A 21,963-nucleotide genomic window follows, 5' to 3' on the forward strand; every position below is an offset into this window, starting at 1 on the left:
TTTTACTTAAACATCACGTTTGAGGCTTCGTTTTCTCCTAAGATTTATCAATCGAATTGCGATTTAAATTTCTCATTGAGTAGTAAATCGTTTAGTGACTGTCAAACAGATATCATTTCACATTATCTAGTGCACGTGAGGACATTCATGGCTCTACGCGTAGTTAAGCTCAACTTCAAACAGGCAAAATAGTGATACTTTCCACAATATTTTTGTTGATGGCTGTAAAGCTTGGTTCCCACTAGCGACGCAACGTAACGCAACCTACGTAACGTAGGAGAATGCCCTTCCGACAATTGTGTTTGCCCCCGCCTGCGTGAAATCAAACCTGCGATGTTTGCAGCACTGTTGTGTCGTCGGTTCCCACTTGTGATTACGCAATACAGCACTTCGCGTCGATACGTCGCTGCGTTACGTTGCGTTGCGTCCTAGTGGGAACCACGCTTACTACGGTTAATACATTCACGATGTAATTTTGAAGAATAATTCTATGGCACTGTTTTCTTTTACTTAAAGCGCTTTCTTTCTCTCTGTAGTACTTCACCTTATTCCGTGATCCAATGGGCTCTTAGGAGCCGGCGTATTCGAAAGAATATGAATGTTTGCTTAGTTCAACAGATGCACGGTAGAACTTATGGTTCATGCTATAAAAAATAATATTGTGCATCAAAAAATGTCTCTACTATATCATTTGCGATAACCTGAGAACCTAGAATTTACGCTGATTGTGGTGTCGTCCCAATATCTCCGCATGCGCACAATGAATTAACATGACGTAGTTTGGTCGTCGGTCTCGCAAATAAAAAGCTCCCTAACTAAATGTCCTACCTCTTATCCCTCATGCTTATATACATTATGTTTGAGGTTTGTTACACTAGGCATAAGGCCACGGTCTAAGAAACAAAATAAATCTTAAGAAGCATTATGTGTTATTCACTTGATATTATTATTTAATTAATATCAATTTATTACCATACTGCATTTCACCCGATTCCCGCTATCCGTAACCACATGTGATTCTGTATTACGGAATTTTCCTATCGGATACTGGCAAAGCATTAGCACTGAGAGTCGGGTAGGCCTAATACTTTACTATAACTACGAGTTTTAGAATATATTAATCTGGTTGCTAGTAAAGTTTGATTAGAATTCATTAACGTCATTATCATTCAGTCGGAAGAAGTCGCTAGCCTTAACATTTTATTACTTTCATACGAAAAATAAACTGTATGATAAAACAGCAGCCACTGTGTCTATTCTGTGCTATAACTAACGAATATCGAATTAAGTACAGGTACCTGTACTTCACAACGATGACTAGTATTGACTAATTATAGCGCTGATATAGAAGGATAACACAAGAAATGACCTTGTGGACATTCATGTGGGTTTAATTTCTAATAATTTTATTGTGGACATATATTTTATTAATAATTTTAATAATTATAAACTGGTCACCCTGGACAGATGAGATTGATTTAATTATCCGACAAAATAATTAGTAATTGTAAGCCGAACGTTAGTCTCGATTCCCGAACGGTATCATTCCCATTCGGAAGAATCGGCTGTAATATGTAGCTTTTGGGTTTCTGGGAATAATCTCTAATTACGTCCCTATTAACCCGTGATGTTACTTAAATGTATCTATGTAAATATCATGTTTCTACTTTGTCATTAAAATCAAACATAAAACCACACTACATTTAAAGCATTTTAGCAAACTGGTCTATAAAATGTAACTGCAAAATGTTAGTACAGTACATCATAATGGGGATTCATGACGCTGAACGACTTCATCCCCTTTTTTAAAGGTAAACAAAGATAGAAAAGGACCACTAGATGAGGAATACTATAATCCTATGTTCATCCCACCATCTCTCCTAATCCTGGAGTCGTTACGTTTTATCATGCATGTAGAACATATTTTATTAGGCCTATTATGATTCTGAATTTACATACAAGACACGTTTTATATCATCAACTAAAGATGAATTAAATCTGTTCTTTTATCATTGAATTAGTTTTTCCAAATAAAAAGAATATTGTATTTATTGTTACGTAAAGGCCTACTCCATATTAGCAAATACCGTAGTTTTCAATTTATAGACCTATTTTAATTACGCTATGCAGAACCTTGTAATATTTTTAGTTCATCTTTGAAAAATAAATTATAAACGTAATATTCAATATGATGAAGATGTTGTCTAAGTCCATCAAATGGTCTTTAATAAACAAATTCTCTCCTCTTTGAAAATTGTGAGATTGTATTTCTTTTTATTTTCGAATATGCATGTGAACACAAGTACGCATCAACAGTTGTATGCGCGCGTACTCTATTCATGTTGTACCGCTGACGAATTCATTTCACATAATATTACCGATTAGACATATTAATGCAATTAAATAAATGTTAAATAATAGTACGTTTTGGTACAAGATTATCTCATGGCATTTGCTGTTTTAAAAAATGAATGCGCCTTACGTATTCTTAGCAGTTGGAAGTTTAATGACAGTAAAAAGCTTTTTGACTTTTGAGACTTGTCGAGTGCCGTGTTTAGTGTGTGTCCACAGGGTACAATTTACCAAAGGCACAGTCAGTTTGAGATATAGTTCAATACGTTATCTTCAATTCAATAGATATATAGACATGAAACAGAATCACTAACGGTGGAAAATGTAAATGTTGAGGGTGAACTTGTTAAAACTGTTCCCAAAATCAAAAACTAGTTTTCATTCAATTTATACTCAAAATACACAAAATCATCAGATCAGAAATGATTGTTGTTGAATAATGTAAATACACAGTTGGAATAAAGGTAGTGATCACAGTTTGTGTATTATAAAAATTATATACAACTAAAAATTGTATTCAATATTAATTTACTACGGTACGTAATAAATGGTGTTTTTGAAAAATACTAATAATTTAGAATTGGGAAAGCTTATTATGGGTATAATACCAATGTAAAACAACGTGCCTATTTTCAAAATTAGCCATGTTTATAATAATTTGGTTTTATTTAAATCATCCGTTTTTACACAATGCAAGGTTGATTAGCATCGAAGGTGCCGATTGTACTCGCATCTAAAATACCTAAGAAAAGTACACATTGAGGATTTATATCTTAAGCCTAGATTATCTTAAGTGCAACATGTGTTGATATTTGCTTAAACGATTAAGCCTGTATTAAGGAATATGTAGTAATTTTAGGTTTCTTCTCTCCACTGATGATATAGAAATTAGGAAAAAATGATAAGCTGTTGATATATTTTGGACTGTACAGTATCTTCACATGACATTATTATAATGTCCAGTATCATAGGCAAATTATGTAATACATCACATGTGTCTGTATCATAGTCTAAAACCTATATATATATATAACTATTGACCATTGTGCCAGCACGACACCTCAAAATAAAGACTTTGACGTGTGCGTTCACACGAACACAAAAAAGAGAGAAGCAAAATGAAGCGTTTGACAAAAATATGAAATTACTGTATTCCTACCGTAATTCATTTAAAAGTTATTTGACTCTTTTAATTATATATAATTAACACTTCTATTTACAATCCGTAAATGTTATATACCATACCTTACATATTCATTTAAATGAAGTATGGAGGAATGTGTTTACATTATCGGAATAAGTTATCCAAAACGTGAACCGATTTGTGAAACTCATTTTACTAGAAAGTAATTAGCAAAGTTTTAATTGGTTAAGGTTGCGTCACAGAAAGAAAATAACAAATCAAATGAATCGGGTAATGTTACCACCAAGTAGCAGCAGGTCGGGATCGTTGTAGACGTTATTAGTAGATAAAGTACTCTATGTTCAGTTTTTAAATATGAACCCAGAAAAATGCTTTATGATTATCAATAGCAATAAGTAATAATTTTTAAATAATCAATTGAAAGGAATTAATGATGATGACAATGATTTATGATGATTTTTATAATGATGTTGATGATAATTTTGAGAGGTAAAATCTGGGTAGCAATTGATAATGAGATAAATCAGAAATACAATAAAATGGAATTAGAAACACCCAACAACATTAAGACATTGACGTTGCTTAAAATGGTTACACATAAAATATGGTTACTTACCTGTGTTAAAAGCTAAACCGATTTCTTAAAGTTGTTTTCCAAGTTTGAATCAAGGCGGTGACAGATTGTCTCAACGTGCGCTGGTAATGTGTTTTCTTTACTTCTGCTAAGCAGACTAAAGATGATTCTTATACGGATTCTGCAAATGCTAATAACAGTTGATCTTCTAAACACAGTATTTGTTCAGAAGACCGGGAGGTGAAACAACTGAGAATGAGAAAGAATTCATTACGCATGTACGATTACGACGCATCCAATAAGAACGCCGAATAAAATGCACCAAACGTAAATCACTTGTTATTACCGACCATGTAGTTTTGATTGTGTTTGGGTACCGTACAAATTGGAGCCAGATAACTATAGTGTCTAATGAGAACGTCATTTAGAATCGCATCTTTATGAATGTTTTATTGCATTAAGAAGCTAGGTAGGAATAATGACCAGGCATAGTACATTGTAGGTCTGTCCACGAGTAGATACGCAAAGATGATACTGTGGTATTTTACCGTACACTAAGACGATAAGACTGCGCGTAATGAACCAACGTGTATTACGTCATCAGATTGAAATTGCACTCACCACCTTTTATCTGTCGCTTTAATGTTCCATCGTAGGCCTACACATACAGCCATACTTAGCGTATTTATTCCCTCGGGTTATGTCACCTAAGCCAGTCGCATGAGCAATGTATATTGTATATATCACTATATCACCGTTTTATTATATTGGTATTTGATTACAGTAGTTTTACAACATTATGTTATCTACTTAATTTTTTATAGTTTATTGGAATTTTATTATAAAAAATTGTAATAAAAAGTGAAAATAACGATATATTACAAATTGTGATTGAGCCTCCTTAGCTCATCCGCCGATATTTATGGGCGAACTTTGATAGTCATGAAACGAGATTGCAACTTTTTCATAGAAATGTTCTAATAGAAGATAAAAGAAAAGAACAAACCACAGTTTATAATTGTCTGATTAAACAAAATCATGACTCTTTTAAATGAAAGAGATAATTTATTTTAAATTTATTTCAAAGTGAGGAAATGTCGTGATGGCACTAGTTACTCTTCATTGTGCATGATTATTTTTTTTAATGATTGCGTAATGTATACAGTATTGCCTAAAATACGTGTTGTCATGTTCATTACTGGTACCAGTGGATCTGAGAATGTATTCATTTGCAGAAGCAATCGTTGTAAATAAAGAACGAATTAATTTGATTTAATGTCATTACTTTGTACTTTAACGAATATAATATTTTGATAATGTGTTTTATTTCATTGGTTCAAAATAAGAAATCAAATAATCAGATAACCAGATGAGTGTACTCATGCAGTATTCGACCTTTTGAATTATTTTATTCTACGATGACCAACGCATGCAATATTAAAGAAAAAAACTAAATGGTCAATGGAAGAAATAATGCCTTTGAATTAAGTATCGAACTCTCGCGCAATGGCGACTCTTACGTCATCATAGTAATCCTAAATGGTTCTACGTATTATTGATATCTCTCATTAGGTTACCGGCCATCCCCTATTATATTGTAGTCAGTACTGTAGTTTGGTTGTAGTTAATCATTCTATACAGTGAATCAGATATGTTTATTAATCTAATGAAATAGGTTCAAAACACCGTAAATATAACGAATTGTTGTTATCAGTGATTGTTTAACGTATCGTTACACACATTTGTTTAAAAATCAAAATTGACTTGTTAATAAATGTTGATAAGAAGACAATTTCAGATTTTTGGTGTAAATGCAACTTTCAGCTCACTTGAAAATAAACTGCAAGCACATGCATGTTTAGTGTGAATGTAGCTTTAAGCTCGCTTGAAAATAATTCGATGTGATACCGTACAAATCGGCTAATTGAATCATGCCTAATCCTGAGCCTAATACATAGGTTTAAAGCTTAGGAGATTTCGTAGTTTTTTTTTTTATAATAGCTGACATGCTACTGTATGTGTCAAAAAGTAAAAATAGTAAATAACATAAGTTCAAATTGATTCACCTAGAAATGTGTAAACGTAGTTTAAACGTTAACATTTGGCAATAAAATGTAAATTGATGAGAAATCTTTTAAAGATGTAGAATGCAAATTGCAAACAGAGATTTTTTCTTTTTTAAATGGTCACATATGATGAGGAGATCACAATTTGAGCATCACACCTCTGTTACTCATCCCGAATTAGCTTAAATATGCAAATTAGTGTGAAATTACAGAGTTACCACATCTCAAAAACTACTATTCAGATCTAGAGAGAGTTGATTTGTTCACTGATTTATTCAGAATGTATATATTTATATTTACTCTAATGAAACATTTTACGAAAAGTACCGAAAAGTATAACATTTGACCTTCGACCCCATTTCTAAATGTTTGCATACATAATGCGACTAAAATGTATGTAGCGACTTCGTTTTGGCCTCAAATGACTCATTTACAGGTTTCCAATAGCCAGCATAGGACTGCTTTGTAATTCCCAAAATCACACTTTTGTCAAACACCTCGAAAGTATGCAAATTAGTAGTACACGTTAAATGAAATATGCAAATGAGGGGGTAAAATTACAGTCGTCCCATATCTCGAAAACCACTAATGCCAGAGTCGTCCTACGCTAGCTATTAGGAACCTATATCTGAGTCATTTAAGGGCAAAACAAAATCTCTACAGACATTTTAGTCACATTATGTATGCAAACATTGAGAAATGGGGTCGAGGGTCAAATGTTGTACTTCCGGTCATTTTTTCGTAAAATGTTTCATTAGAGTAAATATAAATACATACATTCTGAATAAATCAGTGAAAAATCAACTCTCTCTGACTAGTAGTTTTTGAGAAATGGTAACCATGTATTTTCACCCTAATTTGCATAATTTAAGCTAATTTGCATATCATTGTGATGAGTGACGGAAGTGTGATGCTCAAATTTTGATCTCCTCATCATATGTGACCATTTAAAAACAAATCCCTGCTTGCAATTTGTTTCACTCAAAATGATAGATTGCCTAGTCTATAATAAAACTTATCAGATGAAACAATACGATTAGCATTTACTGGAAAGCTGCAATAAGAAAAAGTCATACTCTGGACATATACAATAGACCCAACGCAGTCATTAAGGATAAGCATGCTTTAAATAGGAGACACTGATACAAGTTTTATTCTAAAAGATAAACTAATCTTAGTGTTCCCAATTTCTTTATCCAACGCTGCGCATAAATGTTCATACTTGTTCTGGTTGTGCCCATAAGATACTTTTCTTGATAAAGAAGGTGGGAGTTACAATGAAACGTTAGTTTAATATTTTATTACTTTATTTTCACCATTTAATTTTTATATTTTTACTACTAAAACCAAGGACTGCCACCATAAGTCAGTGCTGAGTGCGTAGGCCTAATGTAACAATCAAAGGAAATACATTCACGGACAAGTTGTATACATTATTTCTATCCCTTATTAATTAAACTTGTTGTTTTATTTTTAATAACTGCTAGAAAATCTTGAGAGTTTGATTAACTATCATAGCAATATTCCATCTCATTTAAATCACCTGTGGTGCCTGTATCATGTAAGGTTAGGTTAAGGGTTAGGTTACTACTATATACTATACATGTGATGTTGTATTACCAAATATTCCTATGATACTTCGGAAATAGATATAGTACCAAGAATCGGCTGAGTGACTTTAACAAATTTCACATTGTGAACATGAGCTCCTTTCAAAGTTGGCAAGATCCTACAGACCGAAGAAACAAAATTCAAGAGATCGATCTTTATTCTTTCTTTCCTTTTTTCATTTTCTATATTATAGGCCTAAATTGCTTTGAATTTTAATTCGTAATGTAAGATTTTTCCATTTTTAAATTTCTTTACAAGTGGGCCAGATTACCGTGTTTTCCCATTGGGCCCTTTATTGATAGGCCGACCAGGAGTTTAACGGCATCGTGCGTATAACGTTTGTCAAGTTTTAACTTCACTTATAGTGCAATATGTCCTAATTCGGCAAATGTTCTTCATTAATATTTAGCAAATGGCATCGATCTTGTAATTCTTAAGTGCCGCTCCGTCTTTGAGAAAGCGCCTGTGAGTGCATACCACAATCGAAGAAAAGTAGAACGGAATATATCTTACAGTGTGGCAGGTACAAAAAGAAAAATATGTACAATTTAACTGAAAAAGTCTAACTTGGAGAAAATCGAGTTTACTGAAAGTGAAATACACCGAGCTACTAAATCGAATTACAACACACCACCCCTGGCTTTTGTTGCTCTGGGCATTCGCAACAAAAAGTAGAACGAAATATATCTTTGGTATGGTTGTGTACTGTATGTAGAAATGTACGCAATTACTGAACAAAATGTGTTTGAAGTTTATATAACGAAATAAATGTCGAAGTGCCAAGATTAGATTAGTTGCTGGAGGTAAGACGCACGAATGAACAAAATAGGCCTAAAAACAAATTAGTACAATTTTTTTTATATCGCAAAAAAAGATGTAGATCTTCAGTAGTATGTGTAATAAATAAACCTTGTCTTAAGCTTGAATTGCGTTTTTTCAAAAACAATATTGTAAAGAAAGTAACAGTGAGTGCCATTAGTTTGTAAACAAGACTCAAATATCGAAAACCTATGGCACAATCACTTTAATTTATTATAGAGGGGTATTAAACTTAACTTTTTGTTTTTCTTTGATGGTAATATTGTTATCTTCTCCACAGTGTTAAAATTATTTAACAAGTGAAATCGTATGCCACTGGCGGAAGCTTCCGTCATTTCACGCTGAGCTGAGGGGGTTTTCATTACATATAATGACTAGCCTACGGTATGAACTACATTGCTATACATCTTGTGCCAAAACATTGGGTAACAAATTGCATTTTTATTTGACAACGTCAGATTGAAATGCACGTTTAATTGGATGTCTCATCAGCTACTGTTTATAAGTATACACTTCGTTCGACCTGGATTTGATACACCGGTACATCGTCATGTTGTCTTTGTAGGTGTATATTAACAAAGTTGGGTAATAACTAATACAAGCCTTCATTTTTACTGATGATACATCTAATATTATGTTTAGTTATATTTTAAAACGGTATCCTCTGTACGCGCACGTCGTCGTATTGCATAGGACTACTGAGCGCATTTCCAAACTGATCGTTAAAACAACACAAAATGCATCTATATATAATTTAACATAATTAAGTGTTCTGCGTTTTTTTCAAGCCGTCATTTTAGAAACTGGGGATACTAAACGAACTTCGTGAGTGGAGTAAAACAACAAGAAAGTCGAATTCGACTGATTCTCTGTTTATTTGTATCTGTAATTTCGGCCTAAAACTTATATCATTTTTGTTAAATCTATTGACGCCTGTGTGATTGCTTGCAGCAAAACAGTATCAACCAAAACATCAAATAAAATGAATGAATATATTATACACGTCTACATATTTTACTTTCGTATATCGTCCTTTATATCAACATTTTAAACAAATTTTTAGTGTCTACTACATTTTTGAAATACGATCTGAGATTTGGCAAATGTTTGTTTTCTTAAATCAGCTGTTTAAAAAAACTCTGAATATTCTTATTAGCGCGAGAGTGATAGTATGAAAATATCATATCTTCCAAGGGCAGCTGACTCAATTAAGTTCATTACCATGACAACAACGTAAAATCATATTTAGTTTGATCTTATATCGTTCGTTGTGTGTGTTTTAATTGTAAATTTGACCTTTACACTTTCATTTGAAGATAATTTAGTCTGTTTTAATTATCTTTATTTTGCAGTAAACGCATCAATTTGTTCCAGTTGGTCAGTTGCTGTACCACTACCACGCAAATATGACATTTTCCGCGTTTCAACGCGCGTGTGTGGAATGTCGTTTTCCTTCACGGTCTGTAGCATTGACCAAGAATAACTATTTAAAATACATTACACTATTTATTGATTGATAATTATGTTTGTGTAAACATCATACTGCTATGAACATTTTGTTGAACAAATGTGCGAGTAGACTACCGTACTCAAACTGTGCGTTGCCCACCTGGGATAATAATCGAGACGTGACGGATCATCCGAATTGTCTCTCTCGCGATTGATCAACTCACTTGCGTTGCATGCACGCCATTGCGTTGTATTCAGGTGGGAACCAATTATTTGCTTTTCTCTTTTTCAAGTATCACACATAAAACAAATTATTGAAAATGAGCTTATGATGCAATGTTGAGCTCTGATCAATCCTGTAGGCCTGCGCTAAATATGTGCCCTCTATTTTGTTGTCTGTATTCTTTACCAGTATGTTATTATGGAAATTATTTTCTGAACTAAAGTTGATCAAATAAAATCAAATTTGAAATCTTTTTCCAAAATCCTCTCTCTCAGTAGTGTTAGCAGTGGTGAAAGGTTGAATACTGTTAAATAGAGGGCGTGATCTAAATTCAACTGAACAAGAGCGATTTAGATCCTCTATTATAACACACCTATTGGTTGATTGTGGTTACTATATACAATTCTATAGAACACTTAATTAATCGTTATATGCAACTACTTATATTCTTGCAATGTAACAAATAATTTCATTCGATGAAAGATGAAATTAGAACACATTTTCATTTTAAACAATAATATTTACATAAACAGGTAGTTTAAATAAATCTAAAAGATACAATGCCACTATCATGTGCTAGACAAGTACAGGTTGTATTTCTTCTTTTTTCAGGAAAGATCCAACAAGCAAATTAAAGTCTTTGTTGTGAGGCGAGTTAGTTATAATAAATCAAACAAATATGTTTGCCTGCAATATTTCTACGAAAAAGCATCAGACTGGAATGTAACACGGTTTGTCTTGTCCCCAACTTTTGTTTTCTTTGATATTTTTGTCTTTTCTCGTCGAACAAATGCTGCGAATACATTTTTCACAATGTCGTAGAAACATTCTAAAAACTCCAAAAACGTTAGAGCTGACATACCGATCCATAGACCAAGATGGCCACCAATGTTACTAACTAGAGATAACAACTGAAAAAAAAACATTAATTAATAAAATAATTAAGTCTGTTTCATTAATTGGTATGATAACGAACGACGATAAATACAAAATTTACATTTTTTTCCAAAGAAACAAACGAAATTGGAAACGGTTTCATCATAGAACTATAGCATAGGCCTAACCATTTATACCCAAAATGACGTCATAATCAAATTAACAAAAAACCGATTTAATTGTTGTTATTGATGTTGGTGATGTCATTTGTTTGGATTTCTGGATTTTCATCCTACTATTCTGTCCTACAAACTATGATTTGTCTTTTCCAAACCATAGTGTCTTTCAATAAATTACAAACAATATTTTATTTTGTGTCGTACCGCGCCCCGTACAATGGACATAACATTAATTCATTATGTATTTTATTAACAAAACGATTTTGTTTCCGTAGTATAACGTCTCATTCTAAAGGAACAGTTGGGAATGCAAAAAGAACCACTTACTGTGTACGTTGGTACTTGCTGGACTGTATCGTATTGCAGATTTTCATAATAAACATTCACTTTGGCAAAATTCAATCTGAAATATAGAAAATAAAAATGTTCATGGTGTCTGAAACCAATACCTTCATACATTATATACTATAAAATGAATGAATTCGAAGTGTTTTTGAATACATATAAAGTGAATCGTATCCATACCCCCTGGACAATTACCACCCGGAGGATTACTCCCTAGGACAACTACCCTCTAGGACAACTACCCCCTAGGAAAACTACCCCCTAGAACAACTACCCCCTAAGACAACTAGAACCTTGGAAAACTATAAGACAGACAGACAGACAGACATATACTATTAAATATTGCCACCAAACTAAGTCAAAACGATATTGATTTGTAGTAGTTTTGTGTAGTATTGTTTACGTAATTACGAACGTAGTTAGAAGGAATTGATACGTTTACCGGTATTATTACAAAAATATTTCACTTACGAAATAAATGATTCTGTATCATTACTGGTAGATAAATACGGAGTATCCTCAATTTTATCTATGACAGTTGGCTGAATAAAAAAGAAATAATAAAGCAAGTAAATTATTATTTTCTAGTTTTTCTGGACGAGGAAGGGTCTAGGACAACTATCCCCTGGAAGGGTCTAGGACAACTATCCCCTGGACAACTACCACCCGGACAATTACCAACCGGAAAATTACCCCCCCCCCCCCCTCCGGACAATCAATCACCCTTCTAGGAAACTACTCCCCGGACAACTACCCTCTTAGGACAACTATCCCCGAGGTCAACTACCCTCTAGGATAACTACCCTCTCTGATAACTACCCCCTTGGACAACTACCCCTAGGACAACTACCCTCTAGGACAACTACCTACTAGTACAAAATTACCCCCTTGGACAACTATCCTCTAGCTACCCACTAGGACAACTACCCCCTAGGACAACTTCCCCATGTAGGCCTACAACTACCCCTTAGGACAACTACAGCTTTGGACAACTACGATTGGTAATCAAATAAACAAGCTGATTTTTTTGGTGCCAATTGTATTGTAAATCAAATTGTGTGTGAGGTGGTGAAATTGAATGAAAATCCTATAGGTGTAAGTGTCATGATATTAGCTATTTAGAGGTGTGGTTTTCCGGGTGGTAGTTGTCTAGGGGGAAGTTGTCCTTGAGGGTAGTTGTCCTAGTGGGTAAGTGTCCGGATGATAGTTGTCCTAGGGGGGTAGTTGTCCGGGTGGTAATTGTCCGGGTGATAATTGTGCAGGAGGTAGTTGTCCGGATGATACGGACGAGGAGACATATCTTCCAATTCGAGTAGTTATTATACAAAATAACATAGTAGCTTATTGTTTTTTGTCATACATTGGAGACGTTATCAACTTTATTTTATGCTGGGCGTTTGGTTTGTTGTCAAATCTACCTATGTTTTCATGCAACGTATGTTGAATAGTGGTAACATCCTTGTTGCTTGTGTTTGCAAACATATGCTCCATAACTCCAAAATGTATTGTAGATGGAGAAGCATTCTATATACTTAAGTTTAGATTTTTCTTTTTCTGTTTATGAGTTTATTAATATGGATGATATTTCCGAAATAAAAAGAAATTGAATTGAATTGAATACAATCATTATTATTAGTAGTTTACAGATTGTTTTCGGGAAAAGACATAGGCTTAACTGTTAATAATTAGAGTGAATGAGAAAGAGATATAGTCCCACAAGTGAGGACAAAAAGAAAATTGAAAAGAGGGACTATACCTACCATGTAATTTAAATTAGGCCAGGATGAAGACGAAGTTGTTGTTGTGTATGAAACCTCTCTAGAAAATAGAAGTGTAAATACAGCCTGCTCAAAAGAAGTTGTTTTCTAGGGATTTCTAAACAAATCCTCGACTGACTTTAATATTATTCGATAACATGGTAAAAATGTCTTGTCCATCTTTAATAACTCATTGTGTACGATTTGGAAATACTACCGACAACCACCATATGCAATAACGATAATATACCATTAACATTAATATATCATTAATACAATTATATCAACAACAAAGTAAAACCTATATTATAAAGTAATTGTGATATTCTATATAGGATAATGAAGTCTTACTTGCATGCTGGAGGACAATCACATGTAAAACTGCCTTCTGCAATCCTTTGTTCCGCTTCAAGCATACATTGCTCTGTAATGAAGATACAAATATGATTCTTAATGTAAAATCAATGTCTATTTATTAAAGCATATAATATTTATTTGTTGCTTTCGACTGCTGTTTATTATTGCTTGTTTATTATGTATTATGTATGTTATATAATTTGTTTGCGAACGTTAATAATTATTGTATAATAATTGGAAATACTTGTTGTATTAATACGTTTTTATCAAAACTTACCTTGTGTTGGATTGTCAGCTGTACATAATGGTGTTACCGAAGGGTCAAATGTGTATTTAGGAAGGTAACATTTGCAGTGGTCATACGTCTTATAATAAATACAATCTTTCAAACAGGCCTAGAAAAATAACACATTCTACAATTATGCCAAAGAAATAAACTTCTATAAGAATCAGTAGGCCTACATTTGTATTGTAGCCGATTCTAAGTATCAAATTATGTGATACAGTGTCACGTGTATCACATGTGATACCTCCTGTATTATACGGTTTAAAATGCATATACAGTATTACATTGTAGGCCATATTACAGACTGTTGTTTTCCATTGCTGAACCAAGAATCTGGAACAATTTACCAAGTTACATTAAACATTTTTGAATGACTATTATCAGTTTAAAAACATTTAAAGACTTTTTATTTTAACCAATGTTATGAGAGTATGTGAAGCAATGGGTGCTATATAAATGTTGATGTTAATTGTGTTGCCTCACCGGTTTGCTGTATGTAAGCTGTGAAAAGAGTTCACTGAAGAGTGTATGAACACTGCTATCACTGCAGTCTGAAGGGTAAGGTGATGGAAGTCTTTCAAACTCCGTCTGAAATTACAAGTAAAACAGCAACATTAAGATTAGGCCTATTTATTTATGGAAATGTCTTCTTACCAAACATTCAGCAGGGAAAACTCCATGCATTGAGGTTATAATGAATGATGATATAACCTTTCATAAACCTTTTTGAATCTGTCTTAACCACATGAAATTCATCCTGCCTCGAGAGGAGGAATTTTTAAACTACCAGATAAATAGGACAAAATTAAAATCAATAACCTGTTTTGCCATTAGGTTTCGAATTGCACCATTCAAAAATGAATCAATTAAGTTAGTTTATTGTTATTGAATAAGTGTCAGTAATTTACACTTTATAACAAACATTAATTGCATGCACAGAATAGAATTGAAGAGTGAACGATTGGAAGCAATAATAAGCATAAGCTTTGGATTACATATTGCGAGCAAGGCAACGCTCGCTCCCCCTCTAGGAAGTGTAGACGATGGTTCTCGGAATGATAATGACTAATGAATAAATGGTTTTAGAAGGATGTTCTGGCTTGGACGTTTTCTGTCGGTTACCATGATTGAAATGCTTGATATTCGTAAAACTAAACCTACTCTGTTTTACAGTGTCTTAGATGATTAATAACATGTTAAAGTATAGTGTTTATTGTTTGGTAGGGCCCTTGTAAGGCTGTGTAAAACTAAACCTACTCTGTTCCACAGTGTCTTAGATGATTAATAACATTTTATTAATAAACAAAAAACTAAAATGGCTATCGCCACCAACGGCCAACTTGCAAGGTGAACCCGTGGACTCGCCGTTAACCCGGAATTTACTTCTAAACGCCCACTGAGTTGAAAATCTACCGATGAAATTAGAAATTTTGATTCAAAACCCTTTATAATATCTTTCTAAGATAGAAATATGGAAAAATATCGTAATAGTAGTTATCAATCTACGTTTCGTGGTACATTTGAGATAAATAAGGTAACCAAGGCTGAGATTTGTCCCGAAGTTTTTCCATTGTGCTCGCCTACGTCAGAATTAACCATAATTTATATATACATTAGATACATTCTACTGTAACGGAATGAACAAATTGTGGAACGCGTTCAAATAAATCTATAAATATATCTATAATTTTATATTTATTTAATAATAAATTAACTCGGACGCAACCCAACGACAAGGTTGACCAATCACAAATGACAGTTCTGGTGATCCATCGCGATCGTTCTTTCGGTGACCACTTACTATCATCATTATACCACTACCACCGATTCTCTGCTGTATCTCTACATAAGATACTAGATTATGGATACTGTACCGAGAATCGGCTATAATAGTTAACGAAAACGTTACCCTGTGTATGCCAATGGATGTTTCTTTGCCAGGGGAAACAGTGACGCCCTGATCCTCTGGAAAGGGCATCTCCGACTGGTCGTGTATAAGGATTCGTAGTCCGGCCGCGGGTTGTATATCTGAAATGTATTCATCCTGTTGTATATTCATTTCCAATGTTAAGCCTGTAAAAACAAACAGAACATAATAATTTTCTTTCAAAGCAACATTTTTCAGCACTGCCGATTATGAGACTTTTCAGTTTACAATAAACGAAATAATTAACGTTTTTGGCCAAAGCTCAACGAACTGGTTCGGCAGTTCTTTCACTATGATCGACATATTATTTCTAATAAACCATGTGAGGCTATCAATAATGGTAAGTGTATAGATAAATAAATGTTAATTAAGTAACAGAGACTTGTGAGTATAGTGTGCATTGTAAACCATGCATAATTCAATTATTTTTTAAATTGTTTACTCATTAGTCCTGTATTTGTATTAACGATAGATATATCAATCATTTCCATGACTTTTAGGATTAGACTATAATAATACTGTACAATACAATTGCATTAGGTCAGGTTCCTATAATGTAAATAAGAATAATACCGTAATAAGTATGATCAGGATAATAACGGCAAGACCATGATACAAATACAACGCCCCTTCCAACCGTCCCCACTATCCTCGTAAGTCCCTTACTTCAATAGTAATATCTAGCCTTGGTTTAGTTAAAAACAAAAGTAAACGCTCACCATATAGAGGTCCAGCATATGAGGTGTTACTTATAGTATTATCAAGACCGTTAAACGTATAGCAATTACCGTACAGATAATTGTATGAAAATGTGAAATTTCTGAAAACAAAAAGATATTGTTATTATTATTATTGTCCACTATAAAGTTTATCTAGCCAATCTAGCAGAAATATTAATTAATCATTAAGACATACACACATATTAAATTCAAGAAATTAGCCTAAGCAATCAGGAACTATGCGAATAAAATGCAAAGCGATGTCGTGCGTGCTATTTAATATTCCATGTTCTATTCAGGACGATAACTTCGGGAAACAAAAAACAAGCAAGCAGACAAACAATGCAAATGTTGTTTTGCCAAGTATAATGATACCAACTTGAACAGTATTCTAATGCCTTACGCTGGTACACATGGGTATCCATTGAAATTACACGACAGCATAGAGCTAGTGATCCTGTGACCTGCATACTCTCTGTCTTCATACGGCATTTTGGCGAGTGTTTCTGTCACTGCGCTGATCATATCAAAGTAACCTTCACGACTTTCAAGATTAGAGCTCGTCCATTCCATAAATTGATCATCCTAAAAACATACTCAATTTCAATCTTTTATTTCTGGATCCCCAGTTCATATAAAATTATAATTACGTATTAACATATTTTAAAACCTATGAATGACTGGGTACAATATGACAATTAATACCTACCTGTTCCATAGCCTGATTATATAATGAACTACGTAATTCAGGAGTTTCCAGCAAATATGAAAGTTTCATTCCGTTCAAGTTACAAATGGTGACAGCAGGGAATATAAGAGTAGTTGCCACTCGAACTTCCAAGTTTGTGGTGATCTGCCAAGATATGTAGGCACTGACCAGAAGCGTCACTTGCCATACGCACACGGAGAATGAGACAAGAAATGCAAATACCCATAGAAGCCGTCTGCTAGGATACTGTGCGCGCTTTATGTTGGGAATTCCATGCGCAGAAATATTCTCCATGCTGGTCCCTACAACAAGTGCAACGTTCGTGCCATTTTCATCTTCAATTTTTGTTTTACTTAGTTCGTGAATAACCGTCATGATGTTAGTCGTTCTCCACGAAATTAATTTCTTAAAGTTTCAATCTCCAGTTAGTATTTCTCCAGTTTAGTAACAACTAATTATTTAGCTATAAATGAAGAGAATGTTAATAACCATATAGTATTAATGTTCCATCAACTGTACGCTTCAACAATCAGTTGAGCAACAATTATTCTTAAAAACCTTAACATGTCAGTTGGGCTTCCCTTAATCTACTGTTGAATGCTCTAATGTATATAGACCTAATGTGAAGATTTACATATAGGAAAAGTACGGGTTAATTTAATAATATTTCATAATTACAAATTACAACGTTGTATGTTTACCCATTGTTTACCATCACGTCTTAGAAATCTAAATTACAATAGTTAAACCAGAAATCTTAATTGCAAATTCCTAAAACGGTTAATAACCATTACACAATATCAAATACATTATGATAGGTATGATAATAACAACATTAATTACTGTTTTGTTACATCTTTAATTTTAAATAGATGGCCTACCTTGTTAGTTTTTCACACAACTTGATTATGTATATTACAGAAAACCTGTCACTGCATTGGTTGACGAGACACTAAATGACGGAGATTTATTAAACACGCTTCTACCTGTAGCTGGTGTGGAAGGAAGTGGCGCACTTTAAACTCGTGCATGCACTTACCTTTATTAACAGGCAAATCAATCAGACGGTGTCGTAATTAGAATGTCGATACCTACAAGAAATACAAAAAAAAACTATAGCAACGTTGGTTTCATAGTAATTAAAGTGCGTGATATTAAATTTAGAAATGATTGCAAATAATTCACGAGTGAGATTCATTACAGATTTATTTTAGTAGTATGAGTAAAGTTTGTGGTTCAACATGTGTTTAAAAACATAACCGTCTTCTAGAGTTGTGTGGGCAAGTCAAATTGATTCGAATAAGTAGCGCAGTCTAACTATAAAATGTTAAATGTTAAAATGTTAAATGTATTATTACTGGTCCTCAAGTTTAACTGGATGATGTGACATTGCTAAACAAAACCAGTTTTGTTACAGAGTATGGTAAGCCTTCCTTCACTCCCATTTGTATAGGTAATTGCTGGTGATACATTTTTGTAGTGACATTTATTCTTTCTGGTGGGAACGCAATCATAGAGATTTTATTTGCAGCCTACTTTATAAATTTACCTTCCTATTATATAACCCTATCAATAGTATTTAATAAGGTTTGCTGAGATATTGTAATTATTGGCGTTGCTGAATGTGGTACTTTGAGATTGTTTTCAATGTCTACTTAGCTTATTCTGACATTTTTCTCATTGTAAGAAAATCTATCCTTGATTTATTGTTCTCTAAACACAACATGATTAATTCAGAATCGTTGTCTCAAATTAAAAATTTTTCCAGGCAGGTCGGAAGATAATTATGTAGACCTACTGTAATGCACCTCTTGCTTGAAGCACGCAATAAGTAAATATAGTAATTTATAGATAGAATCAAACGTTTAGCGTGCCATGACGATATTTCGTAGTGTTCCAATTGTAATTTGTATAATGTATAAATTGTTTTTCATTTTTTATAGAATAAAAAGATATAGAATTCTTCCCTACTTTTCAAAAACGTACTTAAACAAGAAATATTTCTTACAAAAAACGCCGCTCGACATTTTAAAATTAACCATTTTTGGTCGCCATTTGAATCGCAATTTTTTTACTGTGAGTGTGGGTACTGTTAGATATATAAACACATGTATAAATGAATGTAGCTAATGAATGTGAAAAATATACACATATATTTTTGGATTTGGATTAATGCCAGTAATGTTTTTTGGTTGTGAATGAAACTTCATTTCCTCATAAAACTAAAATGTTGAAACGTTAGCAAGTAGAGTCAATCAGCAGATTAGTTTGATATAAATCAAGAATGGAATCGATCCAATTCCTTTTTCCAATTATAAACGCTTACAAACAGTTTTTTTTTGTTTTCAAATAATCACCAAATTTGAATAACACAATAATGCATATTATTAATATAGTTATAGTTCCCACTTTAACGCAACGACGCAAGGACGTATACGCAACGCAGGTGAGTTGACCAATAACAAACGACAATGCAGAGGATGCACGACGTCGTGATTGGTTATTAAAATACTGTAGATTTTTATCTACAGTAATCACTTGCTTGAGCAATAGATGTTATTGAGATTGTAAAAGAAAATGAAGATGTAGAATACTATTTTACATCTCCCTGCTACATATTTGTTTGTTCATTGGATTATTTGTATACCGTATAATTTACGCAGTGTAAGTCCTAAAAATGTAGATTACATGGGCGTGTGCCACTACGTACGTCACGTGGATCTTATGATAATGACAAATTAATATTAAGAGTCATATCCGTGTTTAGACAACAAATAGAACCGACTGATTCTTTCTAGTTTCATAAAACCAAATTATTTTGTTTTGTGGTTAAGATGTTCAAATCCCGATTTCATTTTCTTCTTATAATAACACAAAAAAAACTATGTACACTACACTCCTTCAAGACTTATTTAGGTAGAGCAAAGTTTAAAGCCTAGGTCCACACATGCGTCATCTAAATTCTTTACTTTTGCCAATTTAGTCTGATTGCTCTCAAAATAAACATACGTACAACATTTTTACTTATAGGCCTAATTTTCGATCACATCAAGGCTTTGTTTATTTTCTACCATCTTGTTTGGTTTGTCTAGGTAACCGTCATTTATTCCTAATTATTTTATTAAACATGTTTAATCTTGTTAAATATTTTGACCTTGTATTGAATGTTTTTAAAATGCAAAGTATTATTATTCTTTAGACCTAAATCAATCGTTTCTTGAAGATATAATACACATTATTATGTGTGTACGTGACTGAAACGTGGAGGAGTCAGGGGGGAAACTGACCTCCCAAAATAAATCATGGGGTCAAATACCGTAAAACCTCGAAAAAAAGCCCATGGGCTTCTTCTATTTTTAGTGCTCTTGGGTGGGCTTCTTTTCGAGAAGGGCTTCTTTTCGAGATGGGCTTCTTTTCGAGAGTACTTTTGCAAACTGTAGAGGGGGCTTCTTTTCGAAATGAACGCTGTAAATTTTGTGAATTTCTACTACAATAACATGACTTTTGAGACATTTTTTCAACCATGGAATTATGTTTAATATACCAATTAAAAAACAATATAAAAAGCAAAAAAACAGTCCTATGATTCACCGTCAAATACAATCATTTCGTTATCATTTTCGTCGTCATCCACAATGGAATACAAGAGTGTCGTCTGTCGATGATTGCATCTCATATCCAACCAACCCTTCGACGTTTACTTCTTTGTTTTCAGAAGGAAAATGGGTACTTGGTGGAGGTGTGGAAATTCCCTGTCGATTTTACATATTTGACAAGGAAGAAGACGAGAAAAAGATGCGATCAAAGCACCATTTGGACGACAATAAACTGTAAAATAAATGTATGATAAACACGACCATACATATTAATTATTATCATCAGTCTGCATCACAAGTATCTGGCATTAAATTATCCTACTACAGTAACTCTTAATCACGTGTTTGTATTGTTTATTTCTGTTCCTTTGACGTTCAATTAATAAACCTACATTTTTGGGGGGCTAACTTTTCTGAAAAGCTTGTCAAATTTAGAGAAATAATTAAATGGTTTTTGGGTTATAATTAAACGTTTCTTTTCTCTTTTTATACTTGAATAAATATTATTTTTTTGTTACAGAAGTGAATAACTTTGATATGAAACACAGACTCAATTTCTGTCATTTTAGTTGATTTTATTGCTAAGGTCAAGTCTGGGGGTCACTTCATCACGCCTAGATACGTGTGAAGTATCCTATTACAAACAAAAACTTTAATAGACTGTTTTGATAATAATTCAATGATTATCTGACAGCGAATTACAGTATTATAGTCAAATGGGACTCATAAATACCAGAAATGCTTTGGGATTTGTAATTTTAGCATGACATATCCTAATAGACTCTTTTCCCAGACGTTGTTTGGGTCCAGCAGCTGGGACCTCTAAATTATAGTCGAGTTTCCATTTTAGCAAAAACGTCAGTGTCTAGTACTATAACTGCTGCTTGCTTTCAGCTAAAAAATGAGTCATCTCTTGCGGGCTAGAGCAGCAGCGTGAAAAAAAACTTATAGTGAGCCACCTATAAGGTTGCCGA

The 21,963-nt window shown here is 33.4% G+C and overlaps 1 protein-coding gene across 1 annotated transcript; it reads right to left on the minus strand.

Moving 5' to 3' along the window:
- Positions 1-10,385: 10,385 nt before the first annotated feature.
- Positions 10,386-17,687, minus strand: LOC144854584 (acid-sensing ion channel 4-A-like). Its single transcript, XM_078712523.1, has 11 exons — positions 17,394-17,687; positions 17,088-17,269; positions 16,685-16,785; positions 15,948-16,111; positions 14,522-14,626; positions 14,030-14,147; positions 13,747-13,819; positions 13,399-13,456; positions 12,110-12,180; positions 11,621-11,696; positions 10,386-11,149 (listed from the first exon to the last, which is right to left on the minus strand). The coding sequence occupies exons 1-11, from the start codon at positions 17,685-17,687 to the stop codon at positions 10,937-10,939; spliced, it is 1,455 nt and encodes a 484-aa protein (XP_078568649.1). The 3' UTR covers positions 10,386-10,936.
- Between the last annotated feature and the right edge of the window lie 4,276 nt (positions 17,688-21,963).

The sequence above is a fragment of the Antedon bifida genome, chromosome 10, assembly GCF_963402885.1.
Source record: "Antedon bifida chromosome 10, ecAntBifi1.1, whole genome shotgun sequence".
Classification (NCBI taxonomy): Eukaryota; Metazoa; Echinodermata; class Crinoidea; order Comatulida; family Antedonidae; genus Antedon; species Antedon bifida.

What these genes read in the sequence shown, in the direction of transcription:
- LOC144854584 (XM_078712523.1), bottom strand. Translation starts at nt 17,687, where the DNA reads ATGGAGAATATTTCTGCGCATGGAATTCCCAACATAAAGCGCGCACAG. An exon ending in GGATACCCATGTGTACCAGC is followed by an intron (nt 16,786 to 17,087) that starts GTAAGGCATTAG and finishes TTTTGTTTTCAG; the next exon opens with AAATTTCACATTTTCATACA. An exon ending in GGCCTAATTTAAATTACATG is followed by an intron (nt 12,181 to 13,398) that starts GTAGGTATAGTC and finishes TTTTTTATTCAG; the next exon opens with CCAACTGTCATAGATAAAAT.